This window comes from Pleurodeles waltl, chromosome 3_1 (genome assembly GCF_031143425.1).
Source record: "Pleurodeles waltl isolate 20211129_DDA chromosome 3_1, aPleWal1.hap1.20221129, whole genome shotgun sequence".
Taxonomy (NCBI): Eukaryota; Metazoa; Chordata; class Amphibia; order Caudata; family Salamandridae; genus Pleurodeles; species Pleurodeles waltl.
Genome location: NC_090440.1, coordinates 710099862 through 710122289, shown reverse-complemented (window position 1 = coordinate 710122289; position 22428 = coordinate 710099862). Strand labels below are relative to the sequence as shown.

Sequence of the window (22428 nt, the reverse complement as noted above, 5' to 3'; positions counted from 1 at the left end):
AATTGACACAATGACCAATATTCTTCATGATTTAGAGGCGGGGAGAACTTCCCAAACCCCAAATGACCCTCACATTTAGGAATCCAAAATCCCTATATTAAGAATGCTTTTTCGAGCCACTGCTACCATTTTCTGCACTGGGGCAGAGGGATTGGGGGGGGTGACGTGCTTTTTCAATCGTGTTTTGGGCTCTTTTAGCTGGGAATACCACGAAAAGACAGTGTAGTAGAAATAATGTGAGAATTAGCATGAATTAAAAGCTGCAGCCTCTTTCACAACTTCCTACCAAGAAGCTGGTAGCACAGTCAATGCACAAACCACACCACCCTCCTCCCCGAGGAGACGATATGATGCAACAAAACAATAACAGCCAACATAAACTGAATGAGCAAATGCAAATAAATGAAAATAAAACTTGTGATCTCACGTTCAAAGTCAAGGAAAAAATTGGGGCCTTGTTCTAGGTCGGTATAATTCAACACTTTAAGAAGGTTCCCCATGTGACTCCTGCAAGAGAAAAGAAAAAAGGGCAAATGCATGATGGGTAGTGATGTGGTGGGGTAGGGAGGCAGGGTGCGGGTTGAGGAGACCAGTTCACACTGAGCTTCGAGATACAGAGGTACATCAAGGCAAGAGTGGCTTCTGGCGCCAAATTCAGGTCCCATGCTAAACAGCATCTGCAACATGTGCAGGGTAAACTTTCAATACCAAGGTCTCTGGGACCACCTGGAGTGCACAGTAAATTCCCCTGCACTTTCAAACTGGATGGGTATCTACCTGTCACTTCTTATGAATAACCAGCACCTTGTGTGCCTTAATGTCAGAGGGGGTTAAATCTGTATAATCTTCCAGAAGAATTACGCACACCTTGTAGATAATTTATGCATTTTTGTAAAGATATAATTCTGTATATTTTTGAAAATGTATTTAAAAATACCTATCTGTAATGAAACATATTTTCCCGCTTTTTTGGATAGTTCCATGCTTCTATGATTAAATACTTTTTAAATCTATTTATTTAACATATAGTCTATGTTCTTTTTTAGGTACTTCTGCCCACACTTTTAAAGACAGAAATCTGCTTATTATTTTAAAAGAATTGTACCTAGGTTTAAAAACCATTCTTTGAATGCTTTTAACAATAACTTACATGCTTCTTGATAATGTCATAAACATTTATGAAGAAAAAAAATAATTCCTGATAAGTTTTAAAAAACATTCTATGCATTTTTACACTGGTTCTTAAAATGACGCATACTTTGTTAAAATTATTTTGTAGAAAGCTTGAATGTTTCTATGCTCCTTAATAATTCAAAGTATATTTTGAATCACCTGTATTTCACCTTTTTGAAGAAATGGCTTCACTTTTTGTACAGTTACATGGAACGATTAGCATATTTACACATGGCCTAGACCTGAGACGAACTAGGCACGTCAGCAGAGGATTGTGCGCTTTTTTTTTTAAAGAAGTTGTCTCCTTTTTAAGGTCGTCTGCACAACTCATACATCACTTGTGAGCATTTCTTGAACAAATAATGACCCATTTATTCTGTAGGGAGAGGTTGTAAATTCCAAGAGTTTTGTTGATTAAAAAAAATATCTGTGCGCTAATATTAAATATTTGTTTTCACCTTTTATTAGAAGTTGTGCCCTTTAAAAGTATTTAGGTGCGTTTTCACAAGTAATTTGTTGCACTGGGGAAAAAAACTATTTGAAACTCAACTGTTAAGGTTTTTTTAACCAAATGGTTTGCATTTTTAAAAATAACTTTTCCCACTTAATTCTCTATTAAAACTCTGTGCATTGTGAAATGTAACTGCACACATGATTTTGATTTTAAATGATGCAGTAGATTGAAGTTCTAATATTTCTCAGGGAAAATGTAAGATGTTGCACTTTATCTGAGCAAACGCGGATTAAGATGCTACTTTGTAAAATGTGAGGATTCTTTTTTCTTCCCACTGATTAAATCACTGGCATATGACACATTTGAACAAGAAATACAAATGTGCCTTCCACAGAAGCCCTAAGACCCTGAGAGGAAGGATGCCCGCTCAGCTGGTCCAAGAATTCTCTGTACAAATCACAATTCTGTAGAATTTGACCATAAAACATGATTATCAGCAGCAGCAGCATTGACAGCAGGAAGTTTAGGACAAATGTATTTAAACATTAAAGATAGCGATTCTGTAGCTTTGGTGAACTTTCTCCTAAAATATCATTTTTTGGGGTTGGTTGTAACTTTGGCCCCATTTAACAGATCTGATCTACACTTTCCAAGTAACCATGCAAGTAAGTTCGATTATAGAAAGTTTTGGCCAAGGTATTCTGAGTGTTTATTTTTATTATTTTGTATAGTTTAAAAAATAAATAATTATTTTCACTGTTTTATAGTTTCAATATTATCAGATTTGGAGTTCCCATGTGAGTAAAGGCCATTACCCACCAGTTGCTTCCAGGGTATTTTGAGTAGTCCATGACCTTGTGCTTTGTCTACTGGGGATGAGAAGACCTCTGAGCTCTTTTGCCCTGTGCTATCTGACATCTTCAGGCCACACCTCCCCTAACAACAATAAGCGTTGGTTGGAAACGAGCAATGAGTGGCAAACATTGGGTGAGAAGAGAGTCTGAGCCATTGTTCTCTGATTGGGGGTGCTGGGAACAAGGGGAGCGACTAACAAAAAAGTATTTCCAATCTTGGTGCTCACACACACTCAATGCATGGGTGGGTTTTTAATGCCCAGGGTGAAAAGGCATTTGCAGCACACCTTCACTGTCCATGGGTGGCCTTACCACAGAATTAACAAAAAGCTAGGAGTTTAAGTTCAGAAGAGAACTGAAGAAAATGTATAGAACTCCCAGCAAGTGGACAACTTTGAAAGTTCGGTAGTGCTGATACAGAGTAAGCAACCTGTTAACTTAAATTAGTTTCACCGATGCTAAGCATGTGGCTGGTCTTCAGCAAAAGCATGACCTTCCACCCAAGATTCATTACAGGGCACATGGCTAAACTCCTGCCCGAGGTTCAGTGTGTGGCACATGGCTAGACACCTACCAAACGTTTGTGTGGCACATGGCCAGCGTCTTGCCCTTGCCACCGAGAATAGTCACTTCATGAATGGGGTCCCACTCTTCCCACCCAGAGAGCTCAAATGCAGCTAACCTGCTCCTCCAACCCAAGGACCTCTGCATATGGTTGGGTTTCTGCTCCTTCACCCCAAAGAGGTCTGCAGAGATCCTTCTTATCCCACCCAAAGAGTGTTGCACGTGGTTGACCTTATATGCGTGGCTGATATACTGCTCTCGCTTGCTAAAGTGCTCTTTAAAAGGCAGACTTTCATTTCACCCACCCACAAAGCTCTTTGCATGGCCAACATCCTGCTCCTCCCAAACAGAGATCTCCGGCTCACCCTCCTAACCCTTTGGTACTATGAAACATTTGACTTACTTTCAAAATCCAGGAAAAAATGCGGACAGTTTTCTAAATCTTTGCCCAATACCTTTATCAGGTTGCCCATGGCCAGCAGACCTGAGCGGGAAAAACAGAAGAGAGTGGAACGTGTCCATGGCAGCATCACAAACCTTAGTCATGATATCTTCAATGGTGAGAATTCTCCAATCAACTCCTGTACAGTCTGATGATACCCCCTGAACAGAGCACATGCACAATCATAAGCCTCATACAATGCCCAATCTGCCTGAACTACTGCTGACCAACATTGCCACACCTTGTGTTTAGTTGCAACATGCCCACCCTCTTGCAGTCTCACAAAGCAGCTAATGGCTTCCTTTCCACCACAAAAACTCTAATCAATCTGACTCACTTGAGTACAGTCATATCAAAGCCACACTACTACATAGGGCTTATCAAGGCCACCCCACTCTCCCAGCAGTAAATTCAAACAGATGCCCCTCACCCTTTCAGCCTCCAAAAACTCAGAGTGAAGGGGTCCGGACCAGTTTACCTGGGCTCTGGATTTGCACCGTGGTTATGTTTTTGTCTGATTGCTTAGGCCTCTCCTTTGCTTTGAGTCAGTTTCTGGGCAGTCCTGTTGGTCTCTGTCCGTTGCTAGCTGTCAGTTGTAGCCTCTCTGTTTTCGGGCTTTGTTTTCTTTGCTAAAACCGACCCCCGGGTATCTTTACTAAGGTAGATCCTCTCTCTGCTGTGTCTGATTCTTGTCGTCCTCTGTGTCCCCTGCGTTGGGTCTTTCAGTGGCTTCCGTGCGTCTCCAGCTGTCACTTGTCAGCCATTATCTGTCTCTAGTTTCAGGCTTGCCCGCTTGTCTCCAGTACAAGTATATTTGTGGCCTGTCCCCGGACTGCTTGCCTCCTGCAAGCCTGTCTCCAGGCCGTGTTTCTTGCTTGGCCGCCTCTTGCTGTCTCTCAAGTCGGTCAGAGCGCATTGAGTCTTTGAACACTTAATTCTCAACTTGAACCTAGCTAAGCCCGTCGTGGTACGAAAATGCTGCTTTTGCTCTTCACCACTTCTGTTTTTTCTTTTTTTTCTTATTTTAGGCCCAAAGGGAAGTGTGAGGCTCTGCTGTGGACTTCCTCTGCGAGGCGAGCTGTGTTCCTACCCCCGACTTTGCCGCTCTCTCACAACTTCCTCAACGATTTCCCAAAAGGTTCTCTCTGTTCTGCTCTGCCTCGTTCTGAGCTTCTCCACTGCATCTCTGTGGTGTTTCCTCTGCAACTGACGTACTGTGTATCAGAGATTACAAACCTCGGAACTCCAACTTCCTCATGGCACCAAGAGCACAGCACACTAACTTTGGCACCCAGAGCATTTTATGCTAACTCCACGTCCCAGCAAGAACTAACTGCAAGGTGTGCAACTCAATCTTCTCCTAGGCACGAACAGCATAGCCTGCTAGGGTAATCCTCCCCCAGACACTAAGAGCAAGTGATGCCAACCCCACCTTCATCTGGGCGCTAAGGTGTGGGAAACCCAGGGTCTCAGAACACCAAGAGTAAAATATGTCAACTCCACCTTGCCCGGTGCCACCACAGAAGGAATATGCACCCTCACCTGGGCACCATGAGTAAGATGTGCTAACTCCACGCTCAGCTGGGGCTCAAAAGCAAGGCACGGCGATCTCAGCTTTCTCTGGCAATTAAAGTAATCCATACCATTATCCTGCAAGGGTTAAATGATCCATGCTAGCCCACCTTCCTCCTGGCACTGAGAGCAATCCATGCCAAAATCCAAAATCATCTTCCACTGGGTGTCGAATGATTCATGCGAGTTCTGGCTCCCCGGCGCAGAGAGATAAATCCAAAACATGCAATCATTTGCTGGGTATTGAAGGAGTAATGTCAACCCACTGTCATCAGTGCCACGAGAACAAGGCTGCTAATCCCGCCTTCATTCCGAGGTACCCAGCAATTGATGTCCACTCCCAATGCTCCTGTCATAGGTAGCTCTGGGTTCATGACACGGAGAATCATATTTACTTCAGATCATCCAGGGCACAGACATACATTTGCGCCACTCGCAGGGCTGATTAGGCACCAAGGGCCATATGTACAAACAACTTTTTCCCATTAGACACAGAATGGGTAAAACCCTTTGCTACATCTGGCCCCAAGGCATTCCCTTCCGTCTACCCTAGAGTCAGTTCTAAGCGCACTTACCGGTAGCAACCTCTCAGCTAGCACCCTCAGGAACCCCTGGGTTTTGTCCCAGGGTTAGCTCCCAGCAGGGTGTATGTTATTCTCTGTCTCGAGGTTAGCAGTAGGAGCTGCCAACAGCAGACACCCCCTTTCATGGACCACGTCCTTTCCACCAGTTATAATGGGGACTGTCGCACAACTACGATCCTTGCACCGTTGCGTGTGGCCTTTCCCGGGCTAGGCACGAGGTGCAGGCGCTTTAAAGGCAAGCACCCGTGCTGTAGTCATAATGGGCGGTGCCAGTGTTTGCACTGTGCTGTGTCTCAGTCAACAACCCCCATCATTCGCGTTGGTCTCTCCCAGGATAATTGCACGTGCTCGCGCACTGCTGCTCACATCCTCCGATCTTCCCCTTTCGCCTGCCCCAGTGTAAACACTTGCACTCTCTCAAAACTACCACCTTCCACATTTCTGCACCTCGGTAAGTACTAGGTCCTCGCAAACCCATCACCCCCACATCGTTCCCTGTTGTCTGTCCATCAGCCCCCGCACCCCCCCCCCCCCCCCCCCCCCCAACATACACACACACACACGATGCCATTTTGAGTGGTGTGCCCGGGGTCAGCAGAAGGCGCTCTCAAAGCCTCACTCTTCAGGCTCCAGACTCACACCTGACACCAGCTTTAAGAACCAGATGCGGATATAGTTACCTTGTTCTCTGAAGTTTCTATGACCTCTGCAGCAGGAGCAGGCACCACCAGTGCTCTGAAATCACTTCATCAGCTCAACGAAGCTGCGGGAAGAGGAAAGAGTGGAGTGGGTGTCGAGCCACGCCGTTCACCTTAAACTCGCTGACCGAGGCGAGGCTGAATCCCTCGCCCTGCCTGCAGTGAGAGACGCGCTAGGGCTGGGCTGGCAAGGAGCACAGAGAACGGATCACCTTCCGCTTCCGTGACGCAGATTGGGTACCTCCACTGAATGCGTAAACCAGGAGGTCATGTATAGTACCAGCCACAAGGTGTGTATATAAAAGTGTGTGTATAAAACTCCACACCTTTGCAATTCTTCTCAGGTCTGACACAGCCCACCGCCCCTTGTATAGCACCCCTGCAGTGTACTTAAGCAAACCCTGCCTTTGTCGAGCTTCTGGATTAAATGAACGCAACACTGGGATGTGCTAGAGCACACATCACGTACATGAGCAAATCGGCCTCTCTATAGCGCTCATGGGGTGTACTAATACAAGCCCACCTCCTTACAGAACCTCTGGCATATATTGAAGGGTGAGTTCATTGGATGTATGTGAAAACCCGGTCCCGTTATAGAGCCCAGGTGCTGTACTGTCACTTTACAGAACCAGTAGACTGCATGCAAACAAGCCCGTCTCTTCATAGAACCTGTGGACTTTATAGAAAAAGGCTGGTCCTTTTATGGAGTTCTCTGATAAATCTAAAAAAATCTCCCTTTATAATGTCCGTTTTATGCACATAGAAACATTTACTATTTCCTTTTACCTCTGGAAATTATGGAAACACGGCTTCCCTTCACAAATCCCCAGGATGTACGTAAATACACCTCCCACTTTCTAGAGTTCCCGCATTAAATATGTAAAGATACCTACCCGTTCTAGAGTCCATGGGATGCACATAACCTAACCTAACCTAACCTTTTATAGAGCTCCTGCGGTGTACATAAACTTAACAATTGGACTATATACAAACGAGCCTGTCTCTTTATAGGGCCCCCTTGGGGGTGGGGAGGGCGCATATACAAGCATGCCTCTTTATAGAAACTCGCCTTTGTATGGAAACAAAGGAACTAGACTATATAAAAATAAAACTGCTACTGTAAAGCGCCCCTGGGGTTCATTTAAACCCCTTACCGCTTTACCGTGCCCTGGAGTCCCTAATATAGATCTCCTGTGGTGAATAAATAAACGACTGCCCATTATAGGGTCCTTTGGTGTGTAGGCAAAGGACTGCCCTACTGTGATGCTTGCATAGTGTGTAGAGACATGGCTGCCTCTTTATAAAGTTCCTACGGTGTGTACACGCACAGCTGGCAATTGCAGAGTGCCTAGTGTACCACAGCTTTAACGGTGTTTGGTCACATCGCTGCCAAGTGTAGAGCTCCCCGGGTGTGTAGATTCAAGGGTGCTTCTATGTAGAGGCCATAGAGTGTGTAGACACATGGGGGCTTCTAAACAGAGCTCCTCGGTTGTGTCTACAAAATGCTTCCTCTTTTTAGAGCTCCCAGCGTGCGTAGACACAGCTTCCTCATTATGTAGAGTTCATTGTTATGTAGACACATGATTGTTTTTTGCAGAGCTCCTGGGTAGTGTACACACAAAGCTGTCCCTGTAGAAAGTCCCTGGAGAGTCTTGACACACTCTGCTGCTCTGTTATATAGATAGTGCACTTAAGATGTGTGTGTTTTTTACAGAGCCTCCCTCAGTAACATCTGTGAAGATTGTGGCCCTCATTATGACCCTGGCAGTCTACTGACGGGCTGGCGGTGAAGACCGCCACATTATGAGTGTGGCGGGTTGGCCTCTGCCAACCCGCCACCCCCCCTCTCAGACTGCCAGGGCGGTTGGACCCGCCGGGCCGGAGATGAGCATATCCGACTCAGCGGTTCAATGAAGACCCCCGGCGGTGTTATGAGCTGGCTTTCCACCAGGATTTCTGCAGCATTAGCACCTCCACGAAAACCCTGGTGGAGAGGCCACAGGTGACAGGGAATTTCTTCCCTGTCACCGACAGACGACTCCTCCCCACCCCAGAAAGCAAAATACACCTGCCTCCCCTCCACACCAGAACCCCCCATCCTGCCTTGTGGTAGAGCGCCCTGACCCTCCCATCCCGCATACATGCACACGCACACAGACACCCACATGCACCCAGCATACACCCATTCACCAACACTGACCTACACGCCTTCACTCACATGCATCCATACACGTATTCCCTTCAACATTCATAAACGCATTCAACCATGCATGCACACACCCATACTCACACACATATACGCACGCCTATACACACGCATACACAATTACATTCACACACGCAGACATACACCCACTCACACACAACAACCTTGACCCTCCACCGTCCCCCCTCCCTTGTCGGACGCCCGGCTTACCTTATCTGGCAAGGAGGTCATCCAGCAGGGAATGGGTGCTTCCACCACTGGCAGCGCTCTGCCATCAGGACACCGCCAGGCCGTATTACATGTCATAATACGGCTGGTGGAGTCCTTCCGGTGGGGCGGGCTGGTGGTGAAACCGCCCATGCGCCTTCGTCCGCCAGCATGACTACTGCAGGATTTCCACCCAAAATGTGGTGGAAATCCTGCAGTACTTGTAATATGGTGGGCGTAATTCTGGCACCTGCAGCTTTGACGGTCTTTCAAAAAGACCGCCAGAGTCATAATGAGGGTCTGTGTGTGCCATTTGGGGAACGTGATGGGCGATTTAGGGCCTCATTATGAGTTCGGCGGAAGGGATTACCCCGTCACAGATGTAACGGATATCCCGTCCGTCGTACTACAAGTTCCATTATATCCTATGGAACCTGTAATACGGCGGACGGGATTTCCATCACGTGTGTGACGGAGTAATCCCCTCTGCCAAATTCGTAATGAGGCCCTAAGTCTCCATACGGAATCAGCCATCAAATTGGTCTGAGTGAGTTTCTGCCAGAGAGAGGAAGCGCTGTTGCCGAAGCCTGCCTCCTTCCTCTCTGTCTGTAGCAGCAGTTCACAAACAAACCTTCTCTCAGGCGATGATGAGCCGAAGTACACAAATAACAAGTCAACAACGTGAATTCAATAAAAAAGCAATAACTAATCTCTAGTCAATATAACTAACAAAGAAAATAAGAATTTTATAAAGCTAGGGTCTAGAATTTAGGCAACACCATCAAGGACCTCTGGAAAGACTTCCTGTCATAATTTCTACCCCTTATAATAATGACAACATGCATTTAGTTAAGCTGTGTAGGAAGTAGATATAAACCAGGGTGGGCTTACTGGAAAGGGTCCCTAAAATCCCCTTAGTCGACCTATCATGTTATGCCAGATCCATAAAATTTCCTGTCAATGTTAATTCATATAGTCAGCTGTCGGGACAGAGTAGAACTGCCTTGACCATTTTCCAGTAAACCCCAAAAATCCTCTAATTAAACAAGGACAGAGCCAATATGTCTGATAATTTGTTAAGTAAAGTGTTTGATCATTTCTGGTAGAGACTTCTAACCGCAAATGTGACCTAGAAATCTTGGGCAGTACCTCCGTGCGCAGTGGTGGCATTGTACCGGCTCCACACAGGCACTATCTGCATCGGAGGCGACAAAGTGTTGCCTATGAAGGTGCTGTCCCGGTGCGCCGACATAGGTTCCTTTTGTACTGCGCCAACAGCACAGATCACTAGAGCTACTATGGCCATTTATTGAGTTACCTTGGTTATTTGTTGACCCACCTTTTTCCACTTTTTACTGACATTTTTTAGCTTTGCTCCCAGTGTGCCTAGACATCATGTCACCTGCAAAACGTCAGGGTTCAAGTCTTGCAGGAATTGCCAGAGGCAGATGTCTGTGTCCAACCCCCACTTGGTTTGTCTCATGTGTCTGAGGTCAGGACACAACCCTAAGGCCTGGTCTGAGTGCAAGTCAGTGCACATGAAGGCGATTGACAAATGGACAATGACGCTTCTGAAGGCTCCACACTGCTCTTGTTCTTGTTCCTGTGGAAGATCTCGAGGCCTTTCCTGGAGCTGTTCCCACAGATGATCGTCTTCCCACTCCAAGACCTCCACGTCAAAGTCGGGTAAGTCCAAAAACATAAGTAGAAAAAGTCATAGCACTCTTCAGTTTCACCATCTGACATCGTGCTTCCAGGCCCCACTCCTACATTCCACTTGTGGAACCGGCATCAGGGCCTGCTTTGCGCTATCAGGAGTTTCCCTGCGCTAGAGTGAAACCCACCCAACTCAAATAATTTTATGATGCCATGCACTCCATCTTTGGGCCATCGACTGCCTCTGGAACTCCTTCAGGACCCGCGAAGACAAGAGGTGCCCCTGCTGGGATACAGTTGGTGGGTTCACAGTTAATGCCAACTGGGCCCTCTGGATCCACCATTGGATCTGGACCAATGCTGCCACAGGTGCCTCCATCCACCCAAGTTCCATCCTTTCCTGCGCCATCCCTTGCACTGCTGGCACTGCTCGTGAACAAGCAGATTATCACCCCTGATGCTGACTCCGGACCGCCATGGCACCATTCATTGTCAATGCCTGCGCCGTTCATGCCTTACCCTCCCCTGGATTTTCCAACCCCAAACAGGACCTACCTTTCTGAAGGAGGAGATGAGGAAGAGGTGTATGGTCCCTAGAGGGCCCAGATGATGACAGCTGGTATGAGAAGTGGGATGATGCCAGTGGCCTGTATACCTCTTCGGCGTGACTTGTTCTCCAGGCCAGGTTTCAGAAGAAGGTGCATCTTTTGCTACTGTGATGTATAGGGTGGCAGAGGTTCTTGATCCCGAGCAGCCGGTCATTGAGGTCAACACAGTGTGTTGACAGACGTGCCTCAACCGGGGGCGGGCTCGCCTGAACTCATGCTCCCGCTTAACAAAGACATCACAGACAAGGTTCTGGGGACCTTGGTGAAACATTGCACTGGGGCTCCTCTGCACCAAATGATTGCCTGCTGGCACCATTCCACCCTGGGAGACCCAGCCTGCCTCTCCCAGCACCCCTCCGCTGAGAACCTGTTGGTGCAGGCCTCAACAGCGAAGGTCAACCAAGCGCATTCCCTACCACACCACCGGATAGGGAATCTAAAAGGCTGGACACTTTTAGAAAGTGCATTTTTTCTTCCATCAGTCTTACCCTGTGGTCAGTGAATATGGCATTTCTCTTGGGCCGATATTCCCATGAAGTGTAGGATTCAGGTGCGCAGCTGCTTTTCAAGTTGGCTGAGGAAGGCCGCACCATCCTCAACCAAGTTCTGGTGGACAGCAGGGATGTAGTGAAACTCACCATGCCATGCAGACTGGATACCAAAGACTCCCTCGGTAGAGATGTGGCTTCTTTCATGGTGCTGCTTTGCCACACCTGGTTACAGTCCCACTGGGCTCCCAGGGGATGTCCAGTCTTCACTGATAAGCATGCCCTTCGATGGCTCCTGCCTATTTGGTGACCAGGCCGATGCGGCGCTCAAGGGCTTTTGCAAGAGCAGGGTCACTCCCAGATCCCTTGGCCTTTCCCTCTCCACCCAGCCACATCAGCAGTCTTTTCGCCCCACCCTTGGACTTGGAAGGACCCACAGAACCAGCCATATCCAGTTCAGCAGCCTGCCCAGTCCTTTTGAAGTTGGGGCCATGGAGCCCAAAGGACTCAGAAGCCAGTCCCAACATGCTACCCAGCTCCTGCTGCTCCAGCTGCCACAGCTTTCAAACATCTTTACCTTGCCCACCATCCAGCACAGCTATCCTGTTGGCGGCAGAATCAGACACCACCTGCCCCAAGGGGTACACCCTACCATTTTTGGAAACACCTCCTCTCTTCCCACCATCCCAAAAACCATTGACGGCGGACCATCCTTCCTTGCTTCATCAGGAAGTGTGTGCTGTTTTGGCCAAAAGAGCCGGTACCAGACGTAGGGCATGGTTGTTATTCCTTCTATTTTCTGGTGCTGAAGAAGGATGGAGGCCTCCACGCTACGCTAGAACTGTGACCTCTCAACGCCTTCCTGAAAAAAGAGATTGGAGACTGAATGGTACAGCTGGATCTGCAGGACACGTATTTCCACATCCCTGTCCTACCAACCCACAGGTATTACCTGTGGTTCAGTGTGGGCCACAAGCATTTCCAGTTCACTGTGCTCCCCTTTGGCCTCACCAGTGCCCCTCGGTGTTGCTGGTGGTTGCAGCTTACCTATGGACAGGAGGGGTTCCAGTCTTCCTCTACCTTGATGACTGGCCACTGAAGGCTGACTTGCTTGAGGCAGCCGTCGTCAACCTCCAGAGTACGGTGAACCTCCTGTATTCTCTGGGGTTCACTATCAACATGCTGAAGTCACACCTGACTTCCTCTCAGATGTTCCCTTTCATTGAAGTCATGCTGGACACAGTTATGCACCTATCCTCCAGGGTGGTGAGTCCAGGATATTCAAGCTACGATTCTGATGCTTTGGCCTGTATCCTTGCTATCGGTGACACTGACTCTGATGTTGCTTGGCTTCCTGACCTCCTGCATCCTGCTGGTACAACATGCCTGATGGAATATGTGGGCTCTGCAGTGGACCTGAATTCCCAATGGGCACATCACCAGGGGAATCTTTCTGACCTGGTCCAGGTATCAGAGGGAACTGCGAAAGATATGCAGCGGTGGCTGCAGTGGCAGACCCCGCTCCCTTCCCCACCCAGAGTATACAGTGGCGACAGATGTGTCACTCCTGGTTTGGGACACCCATCTTGGAGAGGTTGTGGCCAGAGGAGTCTGGTCTATGGCAACATCTAAGCTCCATATCATCTTTTTTGAGTTGAGCATTATTCGCTTGGCATTTAAAGCCTTCCTTCCATCCATAAAAGGAAGGCTGTTCAGGTGTTCATAGATAATACCACCGTCATGTAGTACTGAAACAAACAGGACAGGGTGGGGTTGTGGACCCTGTGTCAGAACACTCTGGTGGTCATTCTGACCCTGGCGGTCTTTGACCGCCAGGGCGGAGGACCGCGGGAGCACCGCCGACAGGCCGGCGGTGCTCCAATGGGGATTCCGACCGCGGCGGTAAAGCCGCGGTCGGACCGGCACCACTGGCGGGGTCCCGCCAGTGTACCGCGGCCCCATTGAATCCTCCGCGGCGGCGCAGCTTGCTGCACCGCCGCGGGGATTCCGACCCCCCCTACCGCCATCCAGATCCCGGCGGTCGGACCGCCGAGATCCGGATGGCGGTAGGGGGGGTCGCGGGGCCCCTGGGGGCCCCTGCAGTGCCCATGCCACTGGCATGGGCATTGCAGGGGCCCCCGTAAGAGGGCCCCTACATGTATTTCACTGTCTGCTGCGCAGACAGTGAAATACGCGACGGGTGCAACTGCACCCGTCGCACAGCTTCCACTCCGCCGGCTCGATTCCGAGCCGGCTTCATCGTGGAAGCCTCTTTCCCGCTGGGCTGGCTGGCGGTCTGAAGGCGACCGCCCGCCAGCCCAGCGGGAAAGTCAGAATTACCGCCGCGGTCTTTCGACCGCGGAACGGTAACCTGACGGCGGGACTTTGGCGGGCGGCCTCCGCCGCCCGCCAAGGTCAGAATGAGGGCCCCTGTGTCTATGCACATGGCTGAAATGTCAGAACATATTCCTGGCCATACAACACTTAGTGGGATCTCTGAATGCCAGGGCAGACAAACTCGGATGTCGCTGCCTTGCAAATCAGTAATGGCATCTGCATCCAGAGGTGGTGCAGTGTCTTTAACAAGACTTGGAAGAACCATGGCTTCATCTATTCACTACTGTGCACTGGAGTTTTCAAAGCGGCTCTCACTCTGAGACACATTCCACCTAGAGAGGAACTCAGGACTCCTGTATGCCTTTCCGTTGATACCGCTTTGCCCAGAGTTTTCAAGAAGATTAGGACTGGTTGGATCCAAGTCATCCTAGTGGCTCAGAGAGTATGGTATCTAGAACCCTTGAACATGAGCATCTGTCCTCTGGTCAGCTGCCCCTTCAGGAGAATCTCCTGTCAGAGAATCAGGGCAAGGTCCTCTCTCAAAACCTGCTTATGCTCCAGTTTCATGTACGGAGATCGATCAAAAACACTCAACTGTCGCTATTCTATCTCCCAAAGTTTGTGATGTCATCTTGACAGCCAGGTGTCCTTTCACTAAAACTGTCTATGCCTGCTCTTGAAATAAGTTTGTGGCTTGGTGTTTCTCATGCCATGTGGACCCCCTTTCTGCACATCTTGCAAAAGTTTCATTATTTTATCTTTCTTTAGCCTGGTAAGGCTTTGCTCAGGGCACCATTAAAGGTTATTTTTCAGCCATTTTGGCTTCCTTGCTGCTGCTGAATGAACCGTCCCTATTTATGTCGTGCTTTGGGACTTGGGCCCTGATTTATACTTTTCTTTGCTCTGTATTACTGTCATTCTTTGACGCAAAAGTGGTGGAAACTTACAAAATACATCTGTATTTTGCAAGTTTGCGCCGCTTTTGCGTCAATAAATGATGGTAATGCTGCGCAAAAAAAGTATAAATCAGGGCCTTGGTATTTTAAACATTTACATTTGTTCCTGTGTACTTTTGTGCTGCCTTAATGGGAACTTAATTTGGTCCTTACTTTTCTTATGTGTTCTCCTTTTGAGCCCCTGCATAGCTGTCCTGTGTAGCTCTTGACTCTGAAGTTAGTGTTCATAGTGGCCATTACGTCTTCCTGGAGGGTCATTGAGCCTCAGGGTTTGTCAGACCAGCTTACATACAACAGCTTATTCCCTGATAAACGGGTGCTTCAAATGCGTGCCTCTTTCCTGGCCATCCCTTTTTTAATTGGCCAGAGCATTACTCTGCCTGTATTCTATGCTCCACCTCATCCGTCAAAAGAGGAGAAGAGACTCCATCGTTTGGATCCTAAAAGAGCTCTGTCATTCTATATTGATCACATCAAAGATCTTTGGATGGACAGTCAGCTCATCATTGAGTTCATCGAAGTGAAGGGCAATGCCTTGATGAACCGAGCCATCTCCAAATGGATAGTACTCATAAAAATCTATTATGTACTGGCAAAGAGGCAGCTCCATGAGGACTTGCGGGCTCACCCAAGCCAAAGCCACCACTACTGCATTAGCGTGCAGTGTACACGTTGTGGACATCAGCCAAGCTGCCACATGGATGTCCTTCGACACATTCACAAAGCACTACTGATTGGACAGTCAATTCAGTTGTGATTGACATTTAGCCCATTCGGTCCTCCAGGACTTTTTGGTCTAAGCCAGTTTGCAAACTCACCTCTTGGCAAAGTATTGCCTGGGTATTTATTCTAAAATTCTCTATCAGAATAACACATTACCTTCTGTAACACTTTTTCTGGTAGAGACTCCATTTAACTGCAGATTCCTCACCAACCCTTTTATCCTCCCTGCTCTGCGTACTAGGCTTTTTAACTGAAAAAGATCCTGTTAGACCTGGCAGCTTTTTGGCGTGTCTCCCCTGTCTTTTTGCCTTCTGACCTTCTGGTTTTGGACTCTTTTTTTGCTGGTTTACTGTCTCTGCGCACTTCACCACTGCTAATCAGTGCTAAAGTGCAAGTGCTCCCCATATAAATTGTCCTGTGGACTAGTTTATCCATAATTGGCATATTTGATTTACTAGTAAGTCCCTAGTAAAGTGCACTAGAGGTGCCCAGGGCCAATAAATCAAATGCTACTAGTGGGCCTGCAGCACTGGTTGTGCCACCCACATAAGTAGCTCTATAATCATGTCTCAGACCTGCCACTGCAGTGTCTGTGTGTGCAGTTTTGACTGTAACTTCGACTTGGCAAGTGTACCCACTTGCCAGGCCTAAACCTTCCCTTTTCTTACATGTAAGACACCCCTAAGGTAGGCCCTAGTTAGCCCCCAGGGCAGGGTGCAGTGTATGGTTAAGGTAGGACATATAGGGCCTGATTACAACTTTGGAGGACGGTGTTAAACCGTCCCAAAAGTGGCGGATATACCACCTACCGTATTACGAGTCCATTATTTCCTATGGAACTCGTAATACGGTAGGTGGTATATCCGTCACTTTTGGGACGGTTTAACACCGTCCTCCAAAGTTGTAATCAGGCCCATAGTGATGTGTTTTATATGTCCTGACAGTGAAATATTGCTAAATTCGTTTTTCACTGTTGCAAGGCCTGTCCCTCTCATAGGTTAACATGGGGGTTACCTTTAAATCTGATTAAAGTGTAGATTCCCTTTGGGAGCGGATGGACATTTGGAGTTTGGGGTCTCTGAGCTCACAATTTAAAAATACATCTTTTAGTAAAGTTGATTTTAAGATTGTGCGTTTGAAAATGCCACTTTTAGAAAGTAGGCATTTTCTTGCTTAATCCATTCTGTGACTCTGCCTGTTTGTGGATTCCCTGTCTGGGTCAGTTTGACAGTTGGGCTGTTCACACCTCTCCTCTAGACAGTGACACAAAGGCGGATGGGGTGTAGCCTGCATATCTTGATTAGCCATCTGTGCTGGAGGGGAGGGGAGGAGTGGTCACTCACACCTGAAAGGACTGTGCCTGCCCTCACACAATGCCGTCTCTGACCCCCTGGTGAGTGTCTGGGGCCTGGCCTGGACAAGGAAGGATCTTGCAAACACTTGAGACTTTGCTTTGAAGTTTGCAAACTTCAAAGGCAGAACTGGGTATAAGAAGCAGACCCAAAACCCCAGACTTTTAGAATCTTTCTGGAATCAAAAGGAACCTCTGCCCAGGAGAAGAGCTGAAGGAGGAGTACTGTCCCTTTGCTGTGCTGCTTTGCTGGACTGGCCTGAAGTTGCTGCTTCTGCCCTGAAAAGAGTGCAAAGGGTGAACTTTGCTGTGTGTCCTGCTTGAGAAAATTCTCCAAGGGCTTGGAGTAGAGCTTGCCTCCTGTTGGAAGTCTCAGGGACACCAAAGACTTCAGTTTCCTCGACCTGCAGCACTGGGAACTGTGTGTTTTGTGCTGTTCAAGAGGAGAAACCACTGCAATGCTACCAACGACGCCACTGGCCTGCACCGTGACCTGCCGACGCCGCACGGAGTCGCATTGCCTTGCTTCGCACCGCGACCCTGGTCTCACCGACGTCGTCATCGGACGACTTCACCGAGCCGCTGCTCGCACCGCGACCTGAGGGCCCCGCACTCCGGCGTCACCTGCTCACACCGCAGCCTGGGCATCCCCGACGACGTCGCTCCTGCTGACACCGGCGCCGCTGCCTGCACCGTGGCCTGTGGACACCGCTCATGAGGAGCACGAAGCACCGTCCCGTCCCGCACCGCAGCCCCGGTCCACCGACGCCAGCACCATCGGCTCCAGTGTCGTCACCAGGCATCCTTGCCTGCACCGTGGCCTGTGGACACCGCTCGTGAGGGTCACGAAGCACCGTCCCATCCCGCACCGCTGGCTTGGGCCTACTGACGACAGCGCTTCCGCAACGGCGCCGCTGCCTGCACCGTGACCTGTGGACACCGAACATTGCACCGCCCGCTTCACACCGCAGCCCTGGTCTCACCGATGCCGCTGGATGCCGTCACCGAGCCGTTGCCTGCACCGTGACCTGTAGGCACCGCACGTCGCATTGTCCCGATTCGCACCGCAGCCCCTACGCCATCCCCGCCAGCGCACCTGATTCATCAGCCTGGAGTTCGATCCCCGAGGTGCGTGACTTCAAGGGCCCGACGACTCCTGCACCGACTCCAGAACCGACGCCGGCGACGCCGCCCTCCGGAGCTCACCGCGAGTGTCACGACACCCTGCGAATCCAAGGTACTGGTTGTGGGTCTTCCCGACACCGCAGCTGGCCCGCGACGCTGAGGCCAGCCTGAACTTTTGGTTTTGTTGTTCATGACGCCGTGATAGCCCCAGGTGGAGTTATCGACTTCAAGGAACTGTATTGTTAAGTACATCTTGCAGCATTCATATTTTTATTACTGTATGTTGGATTTTTTATCGTATTTGGTCTTGTTTTATATAGATAAATATTGGCTATTTTTCTAAAACTGGTGTGGTGTCCTTTTGTAGTGTTTTCACTTATTACTGTGCGTTATGTGCAAATGCTTTACACATTGCTTCTGAGATAAGCCTGACTGCTCGTGCCAAGCTACCAAGGGGGTGAGCAGGGGTTATCTCCCTTTTCCTGACTAGAGTGAGGGTCCCTACTTGGACAGGGTGCAAACCGACTGCCAACTGGAGACCCCATTTCTAACATTGGTGGCAGCGGTGGGATAGGACTTGCATTTGCACCTGACCTAAGTGATTGGTGTACACTACTACCATATCGCAGACCATTACGCGCCACATACAATTTATTTTGGTTTTGAGTTCCTTCTCTTTGACCTATTTTTGATCTTGAGTTCAAGTGAACCCCAACATCATGTCTCAATCAAGAGCATCTTCAGTTGCATCCCAGGATTTGGTTTTTGAGGAGGATAGGTTGGAAACCTATTCCATGAAGGAACTGAAGGCAGTTTGTAAAAACCTAAAAGTTCAGATCAGAGGCCTCACCAAAAAGGAGGAGCTACAGAAGGCGCTGAGGGCCTGGGTAGCAGCCAGAACTGCCAGTGGGCAGTCTGAGGATCCAAATGGAGAGTCTACTGACACAAATTATAGGGAAGATGCACTGAGGGTGCAGGAACTGCCGGGGGGGGAGTTACCCCCTGTGCCAAGCAGCAGTGGTGGATCAAAAGGACTGACTCCAGAGGAGCTGGAGGACAGGAGAGAAGCCAGGAGGCACCAGATTGAGTTGGAGAGATTAAAAATGGAGGTTCAGAGGGAGCAGCGAGCCATGGAGGAAAGAAAGATGCTTTTGGACCATGAGCTTAAAGTGAAAGAACTGGATGTGAGGAGCAGGTCCAGCCAGGATGGTGGCAGCAATTCCTCAGTGCAGTCAGACAGAATTGTGCACATTCCTAAAAAGGTAGGGAGAGAGTACAAGAAGGGAGATGACATACAGAGGTAGTTTCAGGGATATGAGGCGTCCATCCACATGAATGGGGTCCCTGAGAAGAATTGGGGAGCAGGATTGTGGAACCACTTCACAGAGGAGGGGAGGTACACTTTGCTAGCTTTGGGTAAGGGGTACAACCTCACCTACGCTGACATGAAGGAGGCCCTTCTCACTCGGTATGGTCTCACTCCTGACAAGTACAGGGATCAGTTTAGGCAGGTGCTAGTCACACTGTAACTGTTTTTAACGTGGGTCGGCATTTTTGGCCTGGAACTCGTCACAAAAGAAACTGATGTCAGCATGCTCTGGTGGCGCCTATATAGGCACCATGACATCACTTCTGATGCAGATGATGCAGACCTGAGCAATGTAGGTGACGGGTGTGCAGAGGTACCACTGAAGATTTTCAGATCCCGTCTGATGCCTGTGAAATATTCTAAGGTTTGGAATCTGTGGTTAGATAATGTCTTTACCAGAAGAAGTGCTCCCGGCGGTAAGTGACTTGTTAATTTGGGAGAGTTTGGGAGGCAAGCTCTTGAAAGAAAATACCATTAAGAAGCAACATCTTGTGCTACAACAATATAGATGCTGGGAGTAGAGCTATTTGCTGAAGAAATTGTATTAGTAGACACTAAAAAAAGAGCGTTATGAAAAGAGACTGAAAATGAAGTTTGTGTTGTAAGTGGCAAACCTAAAAGAAATACAAAGAATAATGTTGCTTAGTAGATACTATTGGAAAAGTGCCAGTAGTTTAATTGCATCTTAAAGACAACCTAACAGAACTATTTGATGCCCCATCACCAAAATCTAATGAGAAAACAAACATAACAATGTAACCTTCCATGAAAGGTCATAGGCCATGATTGACATGCTATCTAAGCAACAGCAAACTACCAAAATCACATACAAACCAATGAAGATTCCTGAACCAAAGTCCACCCTCTCTATATACTCCTCATTGTACTTTTCTTGAGGAATTGATGACATGAGGTCTTTTAGACTTTTAAAACTGTCTGTAGCCACGCCTAGAATGATTAACCCTTAGATTTACCGAAATCAGAGCTTTAAACAAATGCTATAATGCAAATGGCATCAACCTTTGTGCTCTTCCACTTCATAGTCCAACATTCTCGACTAAACCTGCATAAAGTGTAAATGGTCAAAGGAGAAAAAAGGTTATAGCACAAAAAAAAATTTCAGACCTAATATGACTAAATCAGTCTTCACCCACAATTTACATGTTAAATTCTCCAGTTGCACTCTTTTCACACTGTGCCATAAGCTAAGCTTTGCAAATACTTTGCACCTTTTTTCTCCCAAGCCTTCGAGCATTCACTGTTGTATTTCACCAAACTCTGCAGCTTCTAGCTACTTTTCCACTGCATTCTTGCTGTTTACCTATTGTTCTATATAGTTAGCCTTTCTTCCTTTGGCGAAGTCATGGAAGAACATTCTGACTCCCTCTCGGCTTCCAGCTGCTATTCTAACTCCTAGACTAATACCTTGACCACTGGAGGTGTTGATTCCACTCTCATATAATCTTTTCGACCCCTGTCGGGGTGGAGCTCTGCTTCATTTCTCAATTACTTATAGACTACTTCTTTAAAGTGTGTGACAACTTGGAAACATCAACAAATTGTTAACAGAAACACTGCCCTCAACACTTTGCAGAAATGCTGTACACCCTGTACGAAGGACAGAACAGATCATACTCTCGATCTTAGTCCGCCTCACCCTTGGGGCTGGTGTAGACAGTCTTTGGGGCCTGAAAACTTTTGATTTGCTATTATTTGATTTGTTCTTCATTGCTGTTGATCAACAAATTCTCCTGGGGTTACGACCTGCTTACTTAAAAGAACATATATATTATGGCAGCTCGAGCCGAGATATACAAAATATCCTGTATTTATCCTGCCGAGCTAGATTATAGTTGAGAGGAACCCAAAAATGACATACAACTTAACAACAAGTGCTTGTTCTTATTAGGATGTCACAGAAGTGTGTCTTGTCTTTGCATCCTGGTGTAAAAACTTTATTTGAAAAGGTCCTCCTGCGAATCCTCACGTTGGTGTTATTGGGAGACCGCTGCCAAAGATTTGCTTCTGAGCCAGGAAGAGCACACAGATAGTGCACAACCGGAAGCTGTTATCCTGTTACAGCCCAACATGTCCAGCAAGATAGGGGCGAATTCTCATAGTGTCTTCCAGCCTTTTCCTGCTGTGGCCTGGAGGTCTCACAATGTCGTAGTGCTCTGCAGCAAAGAAAGAGTAGGTCGAATGACGGAGATCACTGCACTGGTCTTGTAGGACAAGGTCTGCTGGGTGGCTTTTGGGCTGTCTGTGGAGGCGTTCAGAAGTGTCTGGTATAGCAGTCTCCCATGGACTGTGGATCATTTGAAATCTGGGGAGCCAATCGGAACATGAATTTGTGGAAAATATGAGTGGTTGAGTCTGTGCAATCTCCATCCTAGCAAGTCACAGACCACTCGGATATACTGGAATTTGTGTTACGCGCTGTAATCACTAAGAAGGGCTGCATTGGGATCAGCTGGTCAGCAGACATTGTAGGAACATAAAGAGCAGCTGGTTTTAGCACCGGAGCTCCTGATGGAGCATGGAGGGTGCTTTAATCATGTTTCAAACACTGTAACCCAGTCAGCAAAAGTCTCAAGGACACAATTTTGAAATAGGCAAATTAAAGTGGTTAAAGTTGTGTGGGAAACCATACACATTGCTGAAATGGATACAGGCTCCAATGCTCCCCCAGCACCAGGAGAGAATGAGTGTAATACTGCTGAAAATATAAGTCAGTGCAGGAATCCAGGGAGTCTTTGAAACGAAGATTGAGGCGATGAGGATGGGTGTCTCTCTCTTACAGCACAATTAACACAGTGAGATGGAAGAGGTTCCATTGATGAAGGACAACATTTCCAAAGTTGAAAAGTCAGTTATGTCGCTAAAATGTCGTGTATCACCCCTGGGAAGAGCCAGGTACTGGAGAAACAATTGGAGGATGCAGAGGGATGAGAGCGTCTTTGCGATTTAAGAGATGTGGGCCTGACTGAGCGATTGAGGGGAAATGGGACACCATGATTCCTAGATAAGTCCTAGTAGCCTTCAAGGTTTGACTAGCTGCTAC

At 48.0% G+C, this 22428-nt stretch overlaps 1 protein-coding gene across 7 annotated transcripts in view; it reads right to left on the bottom strand.

Moving 5' to 3' along the window:
• Positions 1–22428, bottom strand: part of LOC138284541 (CYFIP-related Rac1 interactor A-like) — a 121417-nt gene that overhangs the window by 78221 nt on the left and 20768 nt on the right. The window contains exons 2-4 of one of the 7 annotated variants that reach the window (XM_069223422.1): positions 6324–6406; positions 3449–3529; positions 428–507 (exon numbers count right to left, since the gene is read on the bottom strand). In XM_069223422.1, coding sequence (XP_069079523.1) covers positions 428–500 — 73 coding nt within the window. In that variant the 5' untranslated portion in view covers positions 501–507; positions 3449–3529; positions 6324–6406. Of the gene's footprint in view, positions 1–427; positions 508–3448; positions 3530–3965; positions 4437–5634; positions 5750–6323; positions 6407–22428 lie in introns of those variants that run through there. The other 6 variants (XM_069223425.1, XM_069223428.1, XM_069223423.1 and 3 more) reach the window with 6 other exon arrangements.